We start from the raw sequence: 24,417 nt of genomic DNA on the forward strand, positions 1-24,417 counted from the left end.
TCAACCATCTGTTTAGTAATATTGTAATAGTTTAGTTACATTACATGTGCCACAGAAGATTCAGAGTTAATCCGGAATAATTTACCAAGGAAGCGGTCAGTATGGATATTCAAAGAACTACTCATGTTGTTTACTATCAAGCAGTCTGCTCTACAGTATCAATATCTACTATATAGTGTTTGATTCAGAAAAATGTCTGAATTGAATATTATATAGTAGATACTTTGATTACAAACCTGCTTGTTGAAAGGCAAATGAAGTTGACAAAGCTAGTGCTCCATATAGGGGCACAAGTTAGATCAGCATTTTGCAGCAGTCCTTTTAGGCAAATTGGTTGAGCAAAATATCCCAATCCCCTTTAAGAGAGACAAAATATTCATCCATTTTGCCTATGTATGTATTCAAAGCTGAGAGAAAACCCCTACTAGACATAAAGAAGAAAAGCTTTCTGAGTAGTTCATCGCTGTCCACAAACGATTGCAAGAGTCACAGAACTTCTAATTTTCTTAGCAATTTGCTTGGTGGCCTAATGGAGCAAGGAATGTTCAGGGAACCTTCGGTGCTTTTTTTTTCTTGTTGCAAATTCAGAGCAACCACCAGACACTTCTTTGGAGAACACTGCTCTAAACCTTGTAAATTAAGATTTTGAGAAATCATTACCCTGACCAACCCCAGAAAGTGCACACACCATGTTAGAACTACACAGAACTCACCAGCAAACCCGTAGGCGAGTATCTGCACATGACAATCATGCATATTCATATTCTAGCAGGAGCAGATGTTTCAGGCTTTAAAATGAAGGAAAACAGGTATTCTGTATCATTAGTCGACAAGGTGCATCCCTGAATTGTGAAGCGTTAGAAGGATCCACTGATAAATTACATAAAAAAACCATGAAATACAAAGTAAGAAGCGGCGCGTGGGAGGTGTATGTGTTCTTACTCCCTCCCTTTTTTTCATGACATAGAACGAACCCCCTCATATTTAATCCCTATCTTGAAAGTGGTGGAAGGGCAAGGTGGTACCGAGGTGATCAATTAATGTTCCTGCGATGCGTCTTCTGTGGAAATACAGTAGTCCCCTCTCTGCCTGCTAGTCGGACCATAATGAATCAACTCTAATCCCGTAACAAGGCTCTGCTGGGTTGTATTTCTTTCCTTTTTTTTTTTTTTTTTTTTTTTTTTTAATGTCAAGGTGGTACTGAGGTTGGCACAAATTGAATTTTTGATTTCTTTCTACCAGTTTAGGAGAGCACAATGTATAACCTTACACACACACAAAAACACACGTATGCACAGTTCATTATGGAAAGAACAATATTAATGTTCGGTTCACAGTCTGTGGGGTGTGCTATTATTCAATGTTCCCATTTTTTATCTTTTGAAAAGAATATCTATTCATTTTAGTCATATTTAAGTTATTTAACTGTTTTAGTCAACAAAAATTTGCCATTTTATTTTAGTTTATGTAAGTGACAATGTAGTCTCCTGTATTTTTATTTTTTCTATCTTTTAAGCATTCTGAAGCGACAGCTGTTGCAGTTGTTGTGTACACTTAGCATGGTTATACACTATTGCCTGTCTAGCTTTAGCTTGAAGTTAGTTGCTAAAACATCAGATAATAATCTCTTTTATGGAACATCCAGAGGAAGATTAACAGCCTACATTAATTCCGCAGTCATTTGTACCATTCGTAGCCTATAAACACGAAAGATAGTCAACTGAAAGTCACATCTGCAGCTACGTTAACGTTAGCTTACCATTTATTAATGTTAGCATGTTGTTGGTTTGACCAACTAAAATATCGGATCTCAAACAAGTATTCCTTTAGTGAACATCCAGGGGAAGATGGACAGGCTACATTTATACTGCACTCATTCCTAGCAATACAAAAGACAAGAACCAAAAGTCAAATCAGCATTACACATCCATAGCTACGTTATATTAGCTAACCTTTGTATAAATTAGTTAGTTTGCTGCCTGCATGTTTTCATGGTTTTTACCAGCTGTATGGTTACGGTGCCATGTTTTATTTTAAGTGGTACAACATGAATGTCGTACATAGATATTTTACTTATTACTTCGATGAATCAGTAACGTTAGCTAACACTACTGGTAGAGACAATACATAATGGAAATACAAGATGGTGCTTATTAGTGCAACTTGTAAAGCACCACAATCTATTTCTGAAGAATAGATCTGTTTGGAAGTCGTTGAATTAAACTGCATTTAAATGGTAATTATTTAATGTCCATTCATTTGTTTTTCACTTCATCATTTAGCTTTTATGTGTTGATGAAAATCTTCATACCCTTCATCATTTTTTTTTGTTTTGTAAGACTTTTTTGTACTCTTAGAAATGGGTGTATATTGGAAAAAAGGCTGTCAAAAAATAGTTTTCCCTGATGAAACAACACTGCAGGTAAGTGTGCTCCATCTGCACTTGTTAGGATCTACGGTATGTGTGTTCACTTCCATAAATCTGTGTACTGTGTCTTTTTAATAAAGTAATCATTGAGATTTATGAAAAAAAAACAACTACCACGCACCAAGCTTTTGTCTGTAGTGATAAACTGTTTTCATAAACTGAGTAAACAGCAGGCTGAATCACTGTTGTTATAGCGTTCTGTTGAAAAACTGACTTTTTGTTTGAGTTTATTCCAATTTCAGTTTTGGATTGAATTTTTAAGCTGCTTCTCACCAAGTTAATTCTTTTATTATTGCCTTTAAAACCTCCATGTCAGGATATGACGTCCTTTGAGGCTAAGACCCTCAAAGAAATGGATCAAGTAACAGGAAATAGCCAATCATAGACTGTTTGAAGAGTAGTTGACATTGATTACAAAGAGGACAACACCATGGTGGAAGGTTGACAAGCCAATGAAGCACTTCAACATTATTGCCTCTACCTCTCTCACATAATAAGATATTATGCAGTCTGTAATACAGAGTTCGGTGTCCTATTTTATGATCAAACCAGACTTCCACAGCACAGAAATTAACTATGGTTTTGTCAGGGAGAAAAGAAGTGACAACAATGCAAGCTTAAATTGTCTGATAATATGGTGGCGTGGCCCAATAATTTACAGATCTCACATGGCAACAACAGCAAGTGAATTTATCAAAACTACTATGGATGAGTGGAACTATAGGACACAGGGAAATTAAATAAAAGTGTTTGATCTGAGCAATGAGGACTGGAGCTGAAAGCTCTGACAAGAAAATCAACATACTGCTGAAAATAGTTCCCTCTGTGTTTTAGCTATTTCAAGATTAATACAACACGCACACACTCTCAGCGTTCTGCAAGTCACTGTTTCTGTGCTCTGTGCCTGTAGCAACATCCTATGCACCCTTCAGTTTATTTTTCAAATGAAGGAAATGTTTTGTTTTTTTCTGTTTTTTTTTTTTTTTTTATAGACTTGAATTTTACAACAGTATGCAAGTAGCACTTTGCCCCAGCTAAGATAAGCTGTCTGTCCCAAAAGTCATGGCACTGGTGTCATTATGGTTTTACTTCAGATCAACCTAGAGTGTTAACCACTGTAAAGAAAAAATTACCCTTTGCGTATTCACTCTGCATTCTGTAGGGCGGTACTGCAGACATCTTTTTGAATTCTAAACAGTTGAACCACAACCAGAACTTCTGTATTTCTTAGCCAGCTTGTCTCCCTGGAAATGTACTTTTTGTATATTCAATGTGATAAAAGGCCAGTATACGTTCCATTTTGTCGCAGTTCAATCTGAGCACTAAATGCAGTAGTAGTCCAGCAAAAAGTTACGTAAAAGTAAGGCAATCATTTGATATTATTATAAGTGCTGAAACAACAAGTCAATTCATTGATTAGTCAGTCAGCAGAAAATAAATCACCTATTATGATAATCGATTAATCGTTTAGGTAATTTACTGAGCAAAACTGAAACCAAACATTTCCGAGTTCCAGGTTCTCAAATGTGAGGATATACTGCTTATTTCTTTCATTTGTTGCTATTTTCACACTAAATAACCTATTAATATAATGAAATTACAATAATGAAGATAATCATTAATTGCAGCTCTAATTGATTCACAGACTTTCAGTGGAATCCTATTGAGATGATACTGTATGCATATATTGTGTTAACATTTTACAGAATCATGTTGTCCAAATTAATGATTTTGAACAAATTTTAATAATAAACTTAAAAAAAAGTTATTGAAGTTTTTGTTTGAAATGTGTGAAAAGTTTTCTTGGCAACAAATCCTCCGAATGAAAAGATAAAATACAACGTTTGTAACTGCCCAACATAACAACACATTACTATTGCTGATTTGGCAACACTAACGGGACAACATTGTTGGTCAGTGCCTTCCAGAACTGTTAAAAATCACTGTTAGAAAATTAGATCTGTTTTATGAGGTGACACCTCTATGTTTAAGGTTAGGTTAGGTTTACACACAAATAAGTACAGGTTTTCAGAAAGACTATGTTCATGGTTAGAAGAAACCAGCATTGACTGTTGTAGGAGATGGGAAATGAACAGCGGTCTCCTGCGTTAAAGTCTGTTGTTTCGTTGACCCATCCACCCAACCTCCTCTCTTTGTTCCCTTTGTGGCTCTTTGATAACTTCAGCTTCCCCTCTGCTCCCAGTTGACAAGAATTATAAGCTGCTATGAATTATAGCTTTTTGCCACTTGAACATTAACACGTAATTTTTTGGGGATTTGCCAAAATGACTGAAGCGGACGTTTTTCTTGGACACTTTTAATTGCTGAAAGTGGCATACAGTTCATTGCACTCAACATCAGTTGAGTATTTGAGTGGGATTTTGCCATATTGTGATAGACTATATCAATGTTTCAAAAACAATCTTATCGATAATGTGATATGTATTCCATTTATATTGTCCAACTCCACAATCTGAAAATAGTTAGACTATTGAAAACAAACCCACGTGCACTCAGATCTGTTGTGACATCAAGCCTTGTCTAAATCTTTCAGCCATCCTCTAGCTATCTTTGTATGTTCTAAAACAACTTTAATGAAACCATTTGTATAACCAGAGTGTAAGGGTCATCCAGGATTTGTGACCAAGGACAAAACAAGCACTCTGAAATGAAAGCTGCAAGCATTCGTTTCAGTTCAAACTATTGTAAGAGGTCCGCAGGAGGTTCCTTGATGAACTCCTTTACAGAGACTTCAAAAACCCTGGGGGCTTTTCAAGAAACAGTTAAGTGCTGTTTAAAAAGCCCAGTTCAGATGAACTTTAAGTTGACCCTGATTCTTTTAAAATGCATAATACTGCACTGAATTCTGCAAAAGCAGAAGTAGTTGTATAATGCAAAGTGCACATGCCCGTGTGTGTTGACTAGCTAATTCTATTCTGGCTACTCCTTTATCACAGCGTAACACTGCCTCTAACTACTGACCCTGGAGAGTGAAGGATGAGCGGCAGAGCAGGGGGTTGGGGGGGCAGTACCTTACACACACTGAAACACACACACCCACATAGACACAAACACACGTTATATACGCACACAAGTAACCCTGAACTGCATGACTGCATGAATAAAGATTTTCTGAGGCCCAAGACCCCGTTTTCCATCTTCTGTCCTTTCATAGCTTCACTTCCGTCCAATAATTCTCCTCTGTATATCCCCTCCAACCCGCCCAAACACACACACACACACACACACACACACACACACACACACACACACACACACACACACACACACACACACACACACACACACACACACAGACACACACACACACCCTCCCTCCCTCCCTCTCTCTTTTTCCATCCTCCAAAAGTCTAATCTAAAAGTCAGCACCACTCAGTAATCACAACAATCAAATTCTAAGTTTCCAAGACAGTAAAGGCACTAATTTACTATCCAGCCTTTGATTATCAGACCCAAACACGTTCCCTCCCACACGTACAAGCCAAGGAGGACTGCATCTACAAAACAGCAACCTTTTTAGAAAATTCCTTCATTTCCGTCAAACCACAGAAATACAGAGTGACTATTCACCAAGTTGTCAGCCCCTACTTTCTTTGCTTAACAATATCAAAGCCTCAACAGAATGCTTCAATACCACACAGTGCTCCTAGAATAATTTAACTAAAAGAGTTTGCTCACTCTGTCCTTTTTAAATACGAATAGATAACACTTGAGCTTAAGCAGAAGTTTTAAAGCCTAGTAGGACTTATTGGGAGAATGCAACATGCCCTAATAGGATTTCCAGCCTATTGTTTGGATAATACTATCTTATCTGGGCATGGGTTGAATGGTTTATTAGGGAATTACATGCTGCACACTTAAAATGAGGGGTTCTGAGTCTATTCTAATGCCCGGACAGAGCCAGTTAGCACTTTATGGTACCTTGTAGAGAAAAAATATCCTAGATAAATTGCTTGAGGATGAGTTCAGCACAATTTTGATCAACTGCCTCTTTCAACTGTATTTTTGTCTAAGTGCACTGTACATTTAAAGCTGTGCTTATCAATACTTCCACAACAACAACAAAAAGGACTGTTTAATGTGAAAGGTGTCCCTCACAGTGAAGAACCCGTAGAAAATTATCACCCGACACTTCTATGGAGCATCTCAGCATCTGTTTTAGTTCAGTCTCTTTGCTCTCACAAATAATAAAATGAGTGTTTGCCACCTACCCAGCACCAAAGGGTAGAAAGAGAAGGTTAGAAATTATTGACAAAACATAATTATATTGGAGCATTTAGTCGCTAAAGAGACACTTATCATTCAGGGGTTGTGAGAGAAAAAAACAGAGCCAAAAGGAGCATGGGTATTAGACATGGATTCATCAGGAATCCAGAAACAGCATTCTGGATGTTGAATCCTGTTTCTGGATCCTGTGTCTGCTGAGTTTATAAATAGGCAACTTTTTGCTAACATGTTTGCTGCATCAACTTTATAAGGTTATGACACGTCATTGTTGTGATTACTGCCGCACAGTGGCCAAAAATGTATCAAAGCAGGTTTAATGACTGCATGAATTATTATTATGAATTTCCACCGAAACACGTCTCAAATAGATGCATTTTTGTTGGAAGTGTTGGAAGTGTCATCCGTTGCAAAGTTTGAAAGTTATCAAAGAGAAAGCAACTAACATTTTAGATTTCAACCAAATTTCGTAAAGCAACAACAATTAGGTTTCAGTGGCTACCTCAGCACACGTTTAAGCAGTCCAAATGAAGACTTGTGAGTAGGCCATAAACATGTGGCCCATGTAGTTAGTTTCCATTACAGCATTTTTTAATTTTTATTTGGCTGTGGCATGCGGTGGTATAACCTGTAGCTGTACATTTCAAGTAGCCTAATGGTGCTGGCTAGCGCTGTCAGTCACGTGATTTAATGCACTGACATGATTCAAGAGTGTTTCAGTAAATCTAGCGAAAACTAAAAAGAATTGATCTTTGTAGTATTTATCTTTGTGAGACTCCACAAGTCATTGTTACCTGCCGGGAAACCCATTTTCTAACAGAAACCAAATAATGCCTGATCTGCAAACAGGGAGCGTGGACTGATACCTGTTTTTCTGCCTTTTTTCATGCATGTATCATCCTGACAAAATTTGGTGGTTTATTTGTTCTCACCATTCCATTGTACCATTCAAAGCTGCACAGGCTGGTCCAGCTGGGACCACCGCTGTTACAATTGAATCCAAGATGGTTCTTGTGACGAAAACCGTGCCAGCAAGTAGGTCTTGCTTCCTAGAATGAGTGTTGTAGTGATAGTTTTAATGTAGTGGTTGATCATTAAGGGGGAAGTTTAAAGGGTAATACGAAGAAGAGTGTAACCATACGGAAGATCGTAATGTTCTAATCTGTAATCATAGAAAACCAAACCTCCTCCAGGGATCACATGAACAGTACCTACTGCATGTAATGAGGATTGTTGCAAGCGAGAACAAAAACAAGAAAAGATTTCCTACCTTGCATTTACCATAATCATTGCAATGGAGGCTCTTCAAACATAACTGTGCTTCATTAAAATTAGCCCCATGGTCATGATATAAATCTCCATTCAGATTCCTTCACAGTAGCAGTAGATAATTTCCACTGGGCACCTGTGTAGAAGCACAGGTAAGGGGAATGTTAAAGCTTTCTCCCGAGATGGAAAGAGGAGACAAGTGGAACATCCCAAGTTTTAAAGTGGACAAGTCAGACTCACTGCGCCTCCCCCCGAATCCAAATCTTCACTGAGATTTGTGATGAGACAAAGAATGGAAAAGAAGGAGAGAGAGCTCTCAAGGGTCCTTGGCTTTCCAAACTTTAAGCCAGATTTCTCAGAGACAGTCGGAGAGACACATCTCATGTTAGGAATTAGGCACAGCTATATTAGTCTGCAGGGAGAATAGTCAGCGTAAGGAGCAGTAAGACAAAAAAGGGTAAGGGGAGGGTCTTGTCTCAGGAGTTTGATGTGTGAAAAGGAATACGAGGTTAAATATTTTAAGACCTGAGCGACAGATGGAGCTGCAAAGAAATCAGAGGTCAGGCCAGAGCACAGCACGAGGGAATAAGAATCTGAGGAGGGAGGGAGAGGGACTAAGGAAAGAGGCTGAGCAGAGAAGATGAAGTTTTTGAGAGGGAAGCTGGGCGTGGGGTGCTTTTATATAAGAAGTAAAAGGCGCACACAGGAAAGAAACAGATAGATGAAAGGGAAGAAGAGGAATTTGGAGAGAGAGAGAGTCACAGAGGGTGACGGATCCAGGATTAGCTGGTCTTATTGCCAGACACAGGGTCTGAGCCATTCTGTGCCAAACCACTGCAACATGAGCAGAGAGGATGGCAGAGGAGGAAGGGCTGGAGGAAATGAAGACTTGCAAAGACAGCCAACAAATTTAGCCACACTCGCTGCTAAGTTGATTTGCAGCCCATTGGATCAGCGTTTAGCCAGTTCTCACGTTTAAAAGTGTAGGCTGTACATCAATCTGTACAACAGACAGTTGACAAGAGAGACAGCCAGAAACACAAACCTAATGCAAAAATGCTTTAGTTTTCATTCTAAATTACTAGTGTAGTGCTTCTTATCTCATTAATAGTTCAATATTTTGTTTATCCAATGATCAATATCTAATTTCCACGACAATGCTTTGTTATGATATTAATAATAATAGACCCTTTTCTCTCATATTCTCCCTTCATAAAGTTTAGGTTTTATTAAATCTGTTTGAAAGACGTGTTGATTTATTTTAACGCCCATTTTGGCGGCTGTTGTGGTGCTGTTGAACTGTACTGGGTTATACTGAGAGGTCTTCCTAATATTTTGTCCACCTCATTTATATGAGTAAACTTTGACAGAATTTTAGGAACACCTTTCACATGGGATGATAGAAGGGAATGGTTAGACTCAGCAATGACGGTTACTTCGGTGAAATAGATAGAGAAAAGAGCGCCACCCACAGACTCGGACTCAATCCATCAGGAGAGTCCAAGAGAAAAGTGTCCCAATACCGACCGGGACTATTTGATTCACAGGTGATCTCTGGGACGTGCAATTCCAACCCATCACAAGCAGCAAAGCAACTAAAGTGTCAGCAGAATGAAAAACTCCTTTTACTCCTAGTAGTGTTTGTACTGCTATGCACAATCTTGTAGTTAATGATAAACCAGTAAACAAATATCCATGCGTCTGTGTTTAAATGCCTCCAGCTCGTTGTCTTTCATGTGGTGCCTTCGGTCTGAATATGCTTTGTTACTGACCCTAAATAACTGGCTGTGTTGTCTTTTATTTTTATTTTTATTTTTTTTATCAAGAACAAATGTCCATTTCCGTCAGACCGCTAAGCTGACACTGCAGGCTGCTCCTTCCCTTTCAGGAGCTCACTTAAGACGCATGTGTATGAGTGTGTATGTGTGTGACCAGCGATACGGTGTGCGGAAGTATAGTTAAATACACCTAGGAGCAAAGGGACACGTCAGGGATTTTTGAGGTGGACTGGGAGAATGTAATAAAAGAGTGCATGAGACCTTAATGTTTAGCTGTGACTTTAAATAGCCTATTTTGTGATTTCCAGCATCTTACAAGTTTCCCAGCGTATTACATTACAGCTTTCTATATTTATCAGTATGTTGCTCACTTTTGGATTAAAGCTGCAATAATCAATAGTTTTATGTAAACAATGGATCAAATGACTGTGTAATATGAAAAAGTTCTCTTGTAAAGTATCATAAAGAAACAGTAACGTTATATTTTTACGACTGATTTGACAAAGAGGGTGTTTGTGGCAGATCTGTTCCCATTCAAAATTAGCAGGGCCTATTATGCTGATTATGGTGTGTGAGAGAACAGGGCTTCGTTAATTTCATTTTTCCTCTGATCGGTGTAACACAGCAGGTCCTTCATTAACCGTGTCTCTGTGCAATCTTTTAGAAAAACCATTTTCTTTGACAGAGGGGCAAAATGGATGTTCATGCTACAGTGCTTTATTTGAACCCAAGGCCAGCAAGAAGAAATGACTTTCTTTTATTTCCTTTTATTGTGGAACTTCTGATTTCAGTAACCTGCAATGAACCACATCTGTCACTGTCCAGTGGGTGCCTACCAGCTCCTCAAATTTGAAAATATGGTGTGTTGCTTTGTTTTTTATGATTTTAACCAGTATATCTCTGGCTTTTGTAATTTTGAGGATGTCAAATTGCATTCTGGGAAATTGTAATGAGCATTTTCTGATATTTTCTGACAGACACGTTAATCGATTGAGAAAATAATCTGCACATAAATTAAAATAATTTAGTTACCGTTCTGATTATTTTTATATTGGGCTGTGAGAGCTGCCTCAGCTCACAAGCCATGATGCCGGATCAGCGGAAGGAGAGGCTTGGATGGATGAATGGATTGTCTGCGGTGTGAACGGTTCCATGGTCTGATTTCTCACATGGGGGCGGTCGAAAGATCGGTTACAAACCACGGGGAGCTTGTTTTAATCTTACTGGTGTAGTTTACATGTTGTAACTGTTGTGCCCTGACTGAGCTCGATGTGACTGAAGCAGAACAGACAGACCGTATACGTCTCCATCCTCCACCCATCTGCACCTCCATCTTTTTCTTTTTGTCATCTTACTCTCGTTTCGAGTAGAGTTACACAAAGCCACACAGTGCCTTCCTCTCTTTTTGTCAGCACTGGTGAGGTCGTGGTTATTCAAATTGTCCACCGGCGGCTCTGTGTTTACATTCAGTGTGAGCAGCCATGTTCTTGCCGGGCATTTGATCTGTACATTGAGAACATTAAAGCATCTTTTTTTTATGCTAGGCACAGTTCACCGACTTCACTACAAAGGAACGCAGATGGTTGAGAAAAGCCTGCTACAGAGGATAGGGGCAATATTTTTGCTGGTACAATTGTTTTGATATGATTTTTGCGTTAAGGCTAATAGAGACTGCTTGTCAAAAGCTGACAGGCTGTGCATTTCACATTGAATATGTGTTACACATATGTGTTTTTCAGCAGCTGGGCCAATGCTCCTGCACTTTGCTGTTATCTAGAGTAGATTATAGATAGAATAATAACAACATTTTAATGTTTATGTGTAAGATGTTCCTATCGATCAGTCTGTGAGTGGCTTTCAGAGTTTCAGGTTTTTTCCTCTTTCAGTTAGAGGACTTCTTTTGAGTCCTGATTACTCATATATATTCAAAGAATGGGCTGGTCAGGCTGGCAGGCTGATTGACAGATAGCTTAGAGCCGTTTGATTCTCATGGCTGCTGTTGAATATTAATGCTCATTTGTCAATAGCCCAGCATTGTTTGTAGGTTTGTTAGATTTGTGTGTAATCTTTGTCTGTGTGTATTATCCTTCTGTGTCTTAGTAACTGTCAAGTGTTTTTGTCTTTGTGTTGTAATAATTGGTCAGTATGTTGAGCTGCCCTCTATTATGTGTGTTAGTCTTCCTTACTTTCTGTCGTTTGCATGTACATTTGTGTGTGTGTGTGTGTGTGTGTGTGTGTGTGTGTGTGTGTGTGCGTGCATGTGCGTGCGTGCAGCAGTGTGTGGGTGTCTACACTGCACAGCACACAAAAATTGTCAGTGTGTCGAAGCTTTTTCCAAAATCGGCCACTTTACTGCTGCCATGCTTATCAGCAAACACACACACCTTAGAAAATATGACTGAAGAGCTTTTAGCACTGAATTCCACAGCTCCATATTTATCCTGATTCGTTTTTTTTTTTTTATAAGGAAGGGAAAATGCCAAAACATTGGTGCCATTTATTGAATTTATACCACAATCATTTTGAGAAATTCAAACCAAAAGCAAAGAAAACTATGGCTGAAAATATCTGCCTTATCTACTGGCCTGCAGTCTCCATTTTAAACTATGGTCTCTGTTTTTGTACAAATGCACAGTGCAAAACTTAATTTGGTTTCACCAAAATTACATATTTTTGGAGGCACACTGCAGTTTGTTAGCCTCCCCAGTTTTTTTGTTTTGGTGATTCAAGACACACCATAGTTGGAGGAGAAGAACAGTAATATGGCTCACTTTAATCTTGGTACCACGACTGACAGCACGTCCTGCTTTTTGCTGCCCACCTGCCAGGAGCAGGTCGAATTGAATATTTGGGAAGTGTTTGCGTCTTGGAAAGCAAAGAATACACGAATATTGGTTTCCTCCTAGGAACAGTTTCCTCACATGTCTAATTTGGCAGCACGTCATGACTGGGGCAAGCCTTTTAAGGTAGATGACAGATGTGACCGGCCGCGACTGTCATAGCACGTCCACCTATAATTTGTGATAATCACTGGTGGAAGATGCATTAATATCCTTTACTCATTTCAAAGCAGCAATACAAGTGCATTCAAAAGGTTACTTACATTAGTATGAAAGTACAGTATAATCAGCTTGTAACACAAGCTGCTAATTTTCTCAATCAGCTTCTTAATATAAGCTCCCATAGCTTATATCCTAACTGAACATACATCTCTCTGCCAAAATTTAAATAGTTTTGGTAAATGGACACATGAAATTGTGAGTAATATGAATATTAATATTCATTATTAATTATATAGAGAATATTTGCAACCAAGTTTTCAAAGGCTTTAGAGCAGCAAACATAAAAGTACTTTTTTTGCAGGCAAAATTTCCCCTGTCAGTTTTATATGATTATATATTATATTAGTGGTTTATTATTATTGATGATATTGGATGGTTTAATCTTTAACAATGTATCATATTTTATAAGCTCATTATATTTTCTGTTAGTAAAATATTTATCAGCAAAGTATCTAGAAAAACAAATTGTCTAATAAACATAGTGGAGTAAAAAGTACAATATGTGTCTTTGAAATGTAGTGAAGGGAAACTATAAATCAATAGAAAAATAAAATATTCAAGTAAAGTACAAGTACCCCAAAATCTACTCAAGTACTTCAGTTGATTTACTTCGTTATATTTCAGCACTGATGATGATAGTTTCTTTTTAATACCTCGGTACAAAGGCCACTTCAACTTCAAGAAAACATGTTAATGTGGAAACATTAACATGTACTTATTTTCAGTAGAGTTAAAAAAAAAACAATACATTGAAGCCGCACCACAACAAGCTAAAATCTTCAATGAATTCTTTTAACTCTAATGAGCTGGCTTGCTTCGACCCACATCAGTGTAATCGGATTTGGATTTGGTTCAAATTGTCCCTAGGCTGGACTACAGTCCTCCTTGAGCTCTCATTTAACATTACGTTTTTCTCTCTGACTGGAGGGCTTGATATCCATGTTATGTGAATGTTCTTCCAAAAAACAACCCTCAGAGACTGTAGTTCTCCAGTGCAACAGATGGCCGTTTGCTTCATAAAACTGTTGAGAGGGAAAGAAGCATAAATCTGAAAAGAGATCATATTCACACACAGTAAACTCTCATTTCACCTTTTTAAATAATTCAAACTCTTTTCCACTTTCTGAGACTTCCTACTCTCCTCTGGTCTCTGCTTCCATCACTTATTGAGCAGCTCTGGCAGACCTCATCACAATATAATACGTGTATGTGTGTGTATGTGTGTGTGTCATACTTCCAGTTGGAGCTTTCAGAGTTTTGAGTGTGATTTTTTTTTTTTCTCTCTCTTTGGGAGGTTGATTTGCCCATTATTCGCTTTTTTAAAGATGAAAACTTAGATTTGGACTTCGGTTTGGGATTAATGAATCTCAAATACTGATGAGGATTAGAATTAGTATTTGGTTAAGGTACATTGGGAAGAAAAGTAGAAGTGTATGAGTTTTTTTTGCAAGTAAAGGTATAATTCCACCGTAAAAAGAGAGCAAACACCTGTAATATCTAGAGTGTTTGTCGCACACTTTGGACATATTCATGTGTTTATGTGCTAACGGGAATAATATCTGGACTTGGAGCTGAAGTATTTGCATCAATGATGTGATCAAAACAGGATCTTAGAAATTTCTGTATGGATCTTGGCAAGATTGGTGATCCATTTGCAAAAGCGCTTACTGTAACAATTCCAGACGAGGGACAAAGTCTTTGTGTGCATGTGGGGGTTTGTGTCGACATGTGCACAGGTGTGTGATTCACATGTGCCCCCTTGTGTGTCTCACAGAGCCAACAAAACCGATGCCCAGTTTGTTATTTTTCTAGGTCAGCAACACAGTAGATATGAGACTTTAGATGCAGTTTAAATGAATCTGCAGATTATTATGATTTTAAAATCCAGGAATGACAATGTTGGTCTTTGGGTCAGTCCACCACTTTGATCCAGACTGAAATATCTCAACAAGCATTGGATGGATTAGCATAGAAATCTGTACAAACATCCATGGTGCCCAGAGGGTGCTTCCTAATAATTTTGGTGATCCCCTGACATTCATGTTGTTTTTCATTTTTAGTAAAATTTCTGGACAACTATTTGATGGATTGCCATTAAATTTGGTACAGACATTCTGAGCCCCCTCAGGACTAATTATAATAACTGTGATGATCCCTTAATCTATCATCTGGCACTTCATCGTCAGGTCAACTTTCCATTTGTCCGGTAGTTTAACTAATGACCAAACACCTGCAAAACTAAAGAAGTTGTCATCAGCTTCATCATTTAGGGCAAATTAGCAAATGTTAGTACACTAATATGCTAAAATAACAATGGAGATGATAAACATTACACCCACTAAAGCATGTCAGGGTTGTTATTTGTGAGCATGTCAACATACTGCCATTCTCAAAGCCCTGCTGTACCTGAAGTACAGGCTCATAGAGCTGCAAGGAGGGCTGTAGACTATTAGTCTTAATTTTTTATTCTTGATTGTTTATGTTTTATTGATGATCTTGTTGAATAATGGTGAGACACGCACTGACAACATGGTATAATAGAGCTGGAAAAAGATGATGTTAAAAAGAAGTGCTTATGACTGGTTCTATTGGCAAGGTCAAGTCAAATCAACTTTATTTATATGGTGCTTTTAATAAACAGGATTTAAAAAAATGTTTAAAGATAACAGAGGACACAAATAAAGAATTATGGTCATACAGGCTTGATCCAAAACAAAGAACTGTAATCTGCCTTATTAATTTGTTTCCAGTGTGACTTGGACAAAAGCTGCTGATGAGTATGAGTACAAAACCACATTGGGAAAATACGGAATTATCTTTCATTCTTTAATTTCTTCATGGAAGCTGCTCCACATATTTCCATCTGCTCTCCACTGATGGCTGATAGATTTCACATCAAAGCTGAAACACTGTGCATGATGGACTCACAGTTATGTAAACACCCCGCCTCCACACAGCGCTGCCAACATCTTTACTCCAGTGTAAAGTAGAATATTAGTAACACTGTGTGTCACTGTAACACTCGCGCTTCAATCTCCGTTAGTGCTGCACCCGTCAGACATTTACACAATCATTCAGCTGTGGCTGTTGCATAAAAGAACCAAATAAGCTGCATATTGCAACAAACCTCCAGTGACTCCAAATAAGCATTACTGGTTACTTGTAATGGATGAAAGCCCCGAAACATATGCCCCTAGACAGCTGAATAGATTGTTCCACTCAGAGGTGGAGCCAAAGTGCAGAAGCAAATGGATTTGGAATGGCTGCACCTGTAAATCTCACCAAATGTGTAATTTTTATTCACATTCATATTCCTCCTGGTCCATTACTCATAATGCCAAACATATTGTTGTTAATAATTACTATGTCTAATTTTAGGGAAAAAAAAAGAAGGTAATACAAAATGTTTCAATCAGATGCCCTTCATTTCTCTAGTGAAGAGTTAGCATAGCTGATCCAATGTGAATGAAATGCAATGGGCTCCCTTCCCTGCAGTCAGACGTGGGGTCTTATATAAGCCTGTTATGGTGTAGCCTAAGGTCAGTCACTCTCTCTTAGTGTGGCCACAATTTCCTGACCCTCCTAGGATAGTGTATGAAAGCAGTGGCCTACAGTTTTGCCTTACCCAAGGTAATGGTGTCCTTGTTGGTGAAAGGATGTTCAGGGACCTGGCCTTGCCCCCCTCGAGGCTGAAACATACTTCTTTGTGCTGCACGTATGTAAATGTCCACAGGGGCTGTTAACAGATGTTCGCTTGGCTATACACCTTATATAAGGTTTAAGTTTTTTTTCTTCTCTGTTTCAAACCTGCCTCACAACAAGAGTTGAATACACCAATCAGCTTGCTTGACAGGTCTGCACTACCTGTTATTGTGCATGTTGGCTCCTCTGGTGGCCTTTGTGACCTGCAGTTATCCATAACATCGTTTTCTTTGTGGGTTCGCCTACATTTGCATATATCTTTGAAGAAGATTTACTGGAGCTCTTATATCTGTTTATAATAATGATGATGATAATAATAATAATGATAATAGCTCTTTTCAAAAACAAAGTAACAAATTGCTTTACATAGGAAAATCCAGATAAAACAAACAAAAAATAAATAGTAAAATTAAGAAAGGGTGACAGAATTATAAAAGATAAAACAAATTGGAAACCAATTTAAAACAAATGATGATTTAGTAAAAGACTTTTTTTTTTTTTAAAAGGTACATTTTAAGAAGTGATTTAAAAGATGTCACTGATTCTGCAAGTCTCAGATCCTCAGGCAGGGATTTCCAGAGCTGAGGGGCCCTCACTGAAAAAGGCTGGTTTCCTTTAGTCTTGAGCAAGGTCTTAGGGACAGCGAGAAGAGCCCTGCCTGAGGATCTGAGGCTGCGCTCTGGCTTGGGCTGTAGCAATTCAGCAATTATAATGTAGCTTGGAGCCAAGCCAAGAAGTGCTTTAAATGTGATCAGTAAAATCTTAAAATCAATTCTAATACTTATTGGTATCCTGTGAAGGGAGGCTAAAAAAGCCCTAATGTGTTCTTGTCTTTTTGAATTTGTTAAGAGAAAGGGCCAAGGACGGATCCATGGGGAACACCACAGGTTGAGGTTGTAGTGTTGATGTGACAACACTGTGATTAAGCTTTGGTTTATGTTAAGCCACAAAATTGACTTGGAGATGTTTAAGGAAAGATTATGTTGTTTTTTACTGACTGTTTACTTGGAGTTGACTTCAAACTAATGGACACCATGTCAAAGAAGACGTTGCTTTGGCTGCATTTTCTTAAAACGGATGAGCAAATAGTCAGGTGTAAACTTTGCAAACAGCAGTTTGCATATCACAGCTAAACAACCAACATGGCAGATCATCTAAAAATTGTAGGCTAAATTGTCTGCATTAGGATGCGCCATCAACTTTCGTATTTAAGACTTGGAGTGTTGATGCTAGCTTTTTTTATTTATAATTCATTTAGGCTAATAAAGCTACCAGGTAAAGTGAACACTGTGCTCTGTGGCTGATTTAGGTAATCTAGAGATAATGTGCAGCTTTTTTTCTTCCCTGCGACCAATCGATTGAAGAGGTTGTACGATTTCCGTTGTTTGACTACAGACCTACATATATTGTTCTGGGACACTTGCTGAAATGACTGATTATGCTGTTCTTGGAAGAACAACCTCATTGTGGCAAAACTTAAACCACCTTCAACTTTTTTGCCAGATGACCTTGCATTTTTTTTACTGGAACTGCATATGCTGTGGTACTACCATTGCTCTGATGGAGAGGGCTCATTTAAATGAATGAGGAAGCTGTTGTCTTTCTGAGCTACTCAAATGGTTGAGTTTTGGTGCTGGGTTAGGGTGCGACAACTTTTATACAGCTGGACCCAGGAGGGCCTGATGGTTCCCTCCTTGTTGGCCAAAAACCAACCGTATGTGTACATTTCAGTGCGCTGTTATTCATGACTGAGTAAGCAAACCTTGCACGCTTGTTAGATAAGTAATTAAGTCTACAGTCTGTAACTCTCAGATGGAAATCTGTCTAAACGGGAGGGGGGCCAGATTCGTTTTCAAGAGTGAATAAACATAAGCTCACTGATTGGTCTGGTTTCCAGGCTACCGCCTCTAGATCTACATTTAACTGCGAAGCAGAGAACTGTATGAAAACACAAAGGTACTTTTGGAACTTCTGTACTGAGACACTTGTAGAACTGGCTGCCTTTGGGGCTGCTCCAGCCTGTGATTTGTTCCTCCATTTCATACTGTAATCAACTTCAACCTGGCCAGTTCTGTAGTGTAATTTTGTGTGTCATCTGTGTGTATGATATGCTTTTAAAGATATAAGACTGCTTACTCTTCCACATGCAGCAGCTTTCTTTCATCGTTGGGGAGGTCCTCTTGTCTGACCTGGCAACCTGCCCACTGTGGATGATTGTGTTTGAGAGTCAGGAGAAGTTGTCTCAATGAAAAAAGCTTTTTCATCTGCCAGCGAAAAGCAATCAAAACTTAAATTTCCCCGCTGTTAAGACAGGGGCAACAGATCAGATGTTTTCTGCTGCCAGCTCCTTTCACATTTCTCTTGACTCAAATGATCTTTCCATTTAGGTGTTCATCTGGATTTTTAAGCAGTAATTTGACAAACATCACTTTTGGACACACTGGAATGATATATCATTCTTGTCCCATTCATTATTCTTGTTTTACTGGTTTCTTCCCAGTTTTGCTGAAAGAAAAAGGCTTGGTTGCTGTTTTCATCTCCTCCTCATGTCTTGGTCCTTAAATGTCCACAATCGTTCATGGAACAGTAACTGAACTATTGGTCAGCATGTTTACACTCCTTACCTGAGAGAAAATGCAAAAACCATTTCACCACAGTTTCTGTCCCCAGGCTGTGCATACTGTACCTTCAGCTCAGGTCTCAGGGTATGTGAAAATTGCAGCTTAAGTGCAAGATCTGCAAAAAGTGTTTGTTTTAACATTAATGGGTCTATAGAGAGGGACATACCTGCAGAAATATTCTATGCACGCACTTGACAAAAACCGATACAGTTTCAAATACTTGTCTCATAAGGATGAGAGGATAACATGCACTGTATGTGCACGTTTTAAAATGTGCCGTTCTAGTTGCACTTATGAAAGCTGTCCTCTGTACTCCCGGCTCTTAAAGCCATCCTTTTTTTTCTGCAACAAAAACGACCGAATCTGCTTATGCAGTTGGAGAGTTCCCCTGAGGTCTTCATCTTCCACCCCACAGAGACCTAAAAGCACGTGATTGAATACCAAATTTTGTGCTCTCATCAAAAAAAGGACCAGTGGAGTGTGTGCTCCCTCTCCGCATTTGCATGCAGAAATTCTACAATCCTGTGCCCTTCCCTCCTTAAGAGGCAGGTATTCGATGACTGTCAGGATGGAGCAAATGTATAAAGTGCCCGAGGGGATCATCATCAAGGCACAGAAACATGAGTAGCATTCCAGCAAGCATTTGGTGGAAATTTCACAACAAGACATGTTTAAAATGCATAGAGAAAACAGTTTTTGTACTTGCACCAGTTGGACAGCTGCCTCCTTGATGCATCTTTGCTTATATGTCTGTGAAACACATTAGGTAGAGTTGCTGATATTCCCACTGGGTCCTGACCCAGGCCGTGTGCTCATCCATTTTTTTTGCCAGTATTATTACATCCCCTGTGATGATAGATGACTCCGTTAGATCTGCTCTCTATCTAGTAAAATAGTTGAAATCATACAGGAGCTGCTGCAACCGGTGACGCTTAACTTTCTGTCAATGTGAAAAAATGCCTACAACCAATTACTTTCCACCTGAAAAGATATCACAGAGGTACTGGAAAATGTGTGTATGTTGTATGTGTGTGTGCACACAATGCGAAACTGCCTGGCAGCCACGGTGTCGGCAAATGATGCAACCCTGTGAAACAAAGGTCTTCATCATAACAAATGGTGTTTTTGTGTGTGTGTGTGTGTGTTTGTACATTACCATAGAACCGTAGATAGTACAGTGTGCTGAAAGCATTGCAGTGATAAAGGAGAGCCTCATGGCAAAGCCCAAGCCCTTATTACACCACCTGTTTACAAATAGCCAACCATAATATATTAGCATCGCAATGCACCACTCGATTTACTTTCCAAAATATTTCCTTTTAGAAAATAGCATTCCACCTCAGCAGTGCCTGAAAGAATCATTTTTGATGCCTCTGTATTGTTTTAAATAGCTGTTTTGACTCACCTTTGTCGAGTATCTTGATCACTTTTTGAGTTTTTTCCTTCTCTGTTCCTGTTGCCTTGCTTTCTGTTTGTAGATTTTCAATAATGTTTACAATTAGTTTTTTTCTTATGTCTTCCAGAATAAAGTCATGAGCATTGATGCTGTGAAGGTCAAACTGCAGGTAAGAACAAAATGTATCTCTATGAGTGTGTGTTTGTGTGTGTGTGTGTGTGTATGTGTGTGTGTGTGTATGTTTGTGTGTGTGTGTGTGTTCTCTTTAATAACAAATCACCAGCAACTGTTTCCCATGGCATTAATACCTCCCATAAATCTTCATTGCTCGCTGTGGGAGGGCAAAGGAGCCCAAACCACAACTTAATGAGGCCTTGGTTAATCTCTGTCAGTCAAATTAGCCTGCCTGACTGAAGACACTAGAGGTAATATTCCATCAGATTATCAAGCATGGAAGTTATCAGCGAGAGAAACAGACAGGCAGAGACGCAGATGAATCCTCATGATTCAAAAACAAAAACAGCATTAGATACTGTCTGATGAATTTTTGCTCTCAATTACACAATGCTCATGTTCTCTCTCCTGTCATCTTTCTTCTCTTTAAAGATCTGTATTCATCCATCGGTCAATCTGTCAAATGTGATATTTCAGGTGATATCAAAGGAACAAGTTTAATGAAACTTGCAGTCATTTAGTTATTTTTTTAAGTTATTAAAACATGTAGCACGGAAAGGTATAATTGGGAAATTATAGTATGTTCATACAAAAAGTTATGCAAATTGGCCTGATGTGGGCACTATAACTGGGGAGTAATTATGTCTATTGCTGGGTAGGTAGTGTAAAGTGGGTTTATCAGAGCCTTATAAGCCGCCTGATGCTTCTGGAAACTTATGGAGCAGTGAGACTGAATCAAATCAATAAAGCCGGGGGCCGTTAAACCAATACAATGAGCTGAAAGACGCTAAAAGGGAACTGTAGTGGAGCTTGATAGTTTACTACTTCTGAATGAGTCCTTTCACATTACACATAGTTATGTCCTTCATTGTGGTTATAAAAATATTGATTAGACCAGCTTTAAATCTTGAAATGATTTAAATATATGCTTTGGATTAATATGTATCACTATATTGAAGACGTACAGATACATCTGCAGCTAGAAAATGTGATATACAAAGATGAAACTTCTGCTGATTTTAATTAAAAATCTTGACTCTATCTGTATTACTTTGTCTTGTTCTGTAAAAGACTTTGTAACTCTGTTTTGAAAAGTCCTATACAAATAAAGTTTATTATATTATTATTAAAATCTGATCTGATAATGCATCTCTACTAATTGGCCCAGTGGGATGCATCTTTCGTGAGAGGCAACTTACTACATGGTATTACTATATGCTCCCTGCCACACTCTCAGTTCCAGCATTATCATTATCAGCTTCAGCAGTGCAGATGCTGCAGATTTGTTTTTTAATATCTTTTTTTACAATTTCCTTTTTAACATTTGCTGACAATTCTATTTTTGTATTCTTGATTTTTTTTTAATGTTAGGATGCATTTCCCTTAGGATGATTTAATTTCCTTGGCAGGTTGTATTTCTATTGTATGAGAAAGTTTAAGACAGCGAGAGATAATAACAGTAATAATGATAATAACAAAGATACAAGTGTAGAAATGGGAACAGAATTTAAAGACATGCTGGGGATTCACTGGAGAGTGTAAAAGCAGTTTCTGAGAAAGTTAAAAGTTATGCCAGAATGTAGCAGGAACTGGAATAACATTGGGTTAGATAAAGATGTAAATGCCCTTTATAGCATCCGGAGTCACCATTGCCAGTGTCATTATCTTTCTAATGACTCTGCCACTGTAATATCCTGCAATACAAAACACAGATGATTAGGTGTGGTGCAGGTATAATTGACTTCAGTTTACGAGCGAAATGTGGCTTATCATTGGCCTTTTGTGCCTTTTGTTCTACGTGGTAGAGACCATTCAGCCTTTCTGTTCTCACCTGACACATACGCAGTTTACAATTGTAACAGTGGCAGATTTACCACTACATTTTCACTCCTAAATCTTTTTTGAGATAAGCGGGTCTTGATTTCACACAGAAGTTTAAAAGAAAAGAAAAAAAAGCAGGCTTCTCATTTCTGGCCAGTCTTTGGCCAATTTTTATCAGCTGTGACTAGCTAGCTTGCTAATTAAGCTAATTAAGCTAATGTGTTCCAAGAGCTGGTTTGGCTGACTTTTTAATATTCTTCGACGGACTTGTTTTAAAACAAGAATTGTGTGAAAGTTGCTCTTGATGGTTGCATGATATTGTAGAAAAGACTCTCAGGCAAAAAGTCATAATCTTCAGTTGATGATCCATGTAAGAGACATGGAAATAAAAAGCATTATTCTTTTACAGCAGCATAAAGCTATTCAGTCGTAGCATTATACATGTAAGTATGAAAGAGAAATGTAAGATAATACCGTCATTTCATCCTAACATAACCCTGTTTGGCTCCGTAACTTAAAACCTTGTTCTTATTTTCAAAAAGTAAGTCTTCACTCTGGTTCATGTTGGCCGGGGTTGTCTGAGTGTAAACTTCCCAAAATCCCATTAAGTAGTGCTAATGTTAAAACTCTGATAGCATCCATGCTACAAACTAATGGAGTTAATGATGTGCTCACTTCTGGCCTTGGAGGAAAGCTAGGTTACTACTGTAGTTAGCTAGGCAGACATGCTGATAAGCAAATAAACACACCGTCAAATCCATCCCTTACATTTTTGCTCTTTCATTTTTTTGTTTCTAAAGGCTAAAAAAAAAAAGACAACACCCTCCAGACTAAATGCCGAGTAGCTCCTGCTACAGTCCCCCATGCCCACCTCTTCTGCATGTGTAGAAATGAGTTATAGTTACTGTTGCCAATTTTTGGACAATGTTGGTCAGGAGAGGGGTTTGGCAAATCACATGAAAGTGGGTTCACAGAGACATGCTCAATATTATGGTAATTGTGATGAAGATGTCCCCTTGTTCTTCCTTTTTAGATTTGGGACACTGCTGGTCAGGAGCGTTTCCGGAGTGTCACACATGCTTACTACCGCGATGCTCACGGTAGGATTCCTTGGTGTTTTGTCCGTGTCTGTTCGATTCTGACTTACATTCTTCCCTCCACTTTTTATTTCCTCCTCACACAGCCAAAATGTACTGACTGACAATTCATCATTTCATTGCCTTTGTTTTCTTCAAATGGATGACTGATATCGGCTGTGTGTGAGAGTGTGTGACCGTGTGTGTGTGTGTGTGTGTGTGTGTGTGTGTGTGTGTGTGTTTGTGTGTGTGTGTGTGTGTGTGTGTGTGTGTGTGTGTGTGTGTGTGTGTGTGTGTGTGTGTGTGTGTGTGAGCGTGTGAGTGTGTGTGTGTAGCAGTTATATCTTGAACAACCCCACTGAGTACAGATAGCAATGCGCCTCAGGACAACCTGAATGAGCAGGTGTTGGGGAACACACACACATTGCTCTACAGGCATTATCTTTAACACAAATTTGGTCAGCAGCATACCAAATAGCATCGTAATGGGTGGTTGTTGTGGATGTGTATGTGTTTTTTTGTATCTTTATGAGTATGTGATTGATTGTAAATGTGTTCGCAATGGGTGTAGATATGTATGGAATTGTATATGTGCATTTGCTATCTGTAACTAAACGTGTGCTTTTTCTTTTTTTTTTTTTAAATCACTAAATGTGTGTATGTGTGTGTGGCTGGCCAGTTGCCCAGCCAGTCAGTACAACAGTTAACAATCGCTGATGTTTAATAAGGCTCCCAGGGAGCATTGGAGCAGCTCCTTTGAGTTGTCTGTCCGCTACTGACTTTTAAATAAAGCTCATTCAGTCTGACAGGCAGGGCCAGGGAAGAGGATGCAGCTTCGACCCAGT

At 38.6% G+C, this 24,417-nt stretch overlaps 1 protein-coding gene across 7 annotated transcripts in view; it reads left to right on the top strand.

The window, feature by feature from the left end:
* The window catches only part of LOC120794107 (ras-related protein Rab-26), a 94,338-nt gene that overhangs the window by 18,364 nt on the left and 51,557 nt on the right, over positions 1 to 24,417 (top strand). For all 7 annotated transcript variants that reach the window (XM_040134782.1, XM_040134789.1, XM_040134787.1 and 4 more), the window contains exons 3-4: positions 20,629 to 20,670; positions 23,530 to 23,596. In XM_040134782.1, the coding sequence (XP_039990716.1) occupies positions 20,629 to 20,670; positions 23,530 to 23,596 (109 nt within the window). The remainder of the gene's footprint in view (positions 1 to 20,628; positions 20,671 to 23,529; positions 23,597 to 24,417) is intronic.

This window comes from Xiphias gladius, chromosome 9 (genome assembly GCF_016859285.1).
Source record: "Xiphias gladius isolate SHS-SW01 ecotype Sanya breed wild chromosome 9, ASM1685928v1, whole genome shotgun sequence".
NCBI classification, from domain to species: domain Eukaryota; kingdom Metazoa; phylum Chordata; class Actinopteri; order Istiophoriformes; family Xiphiidae; genus Xiphias; species Xiphias gladius.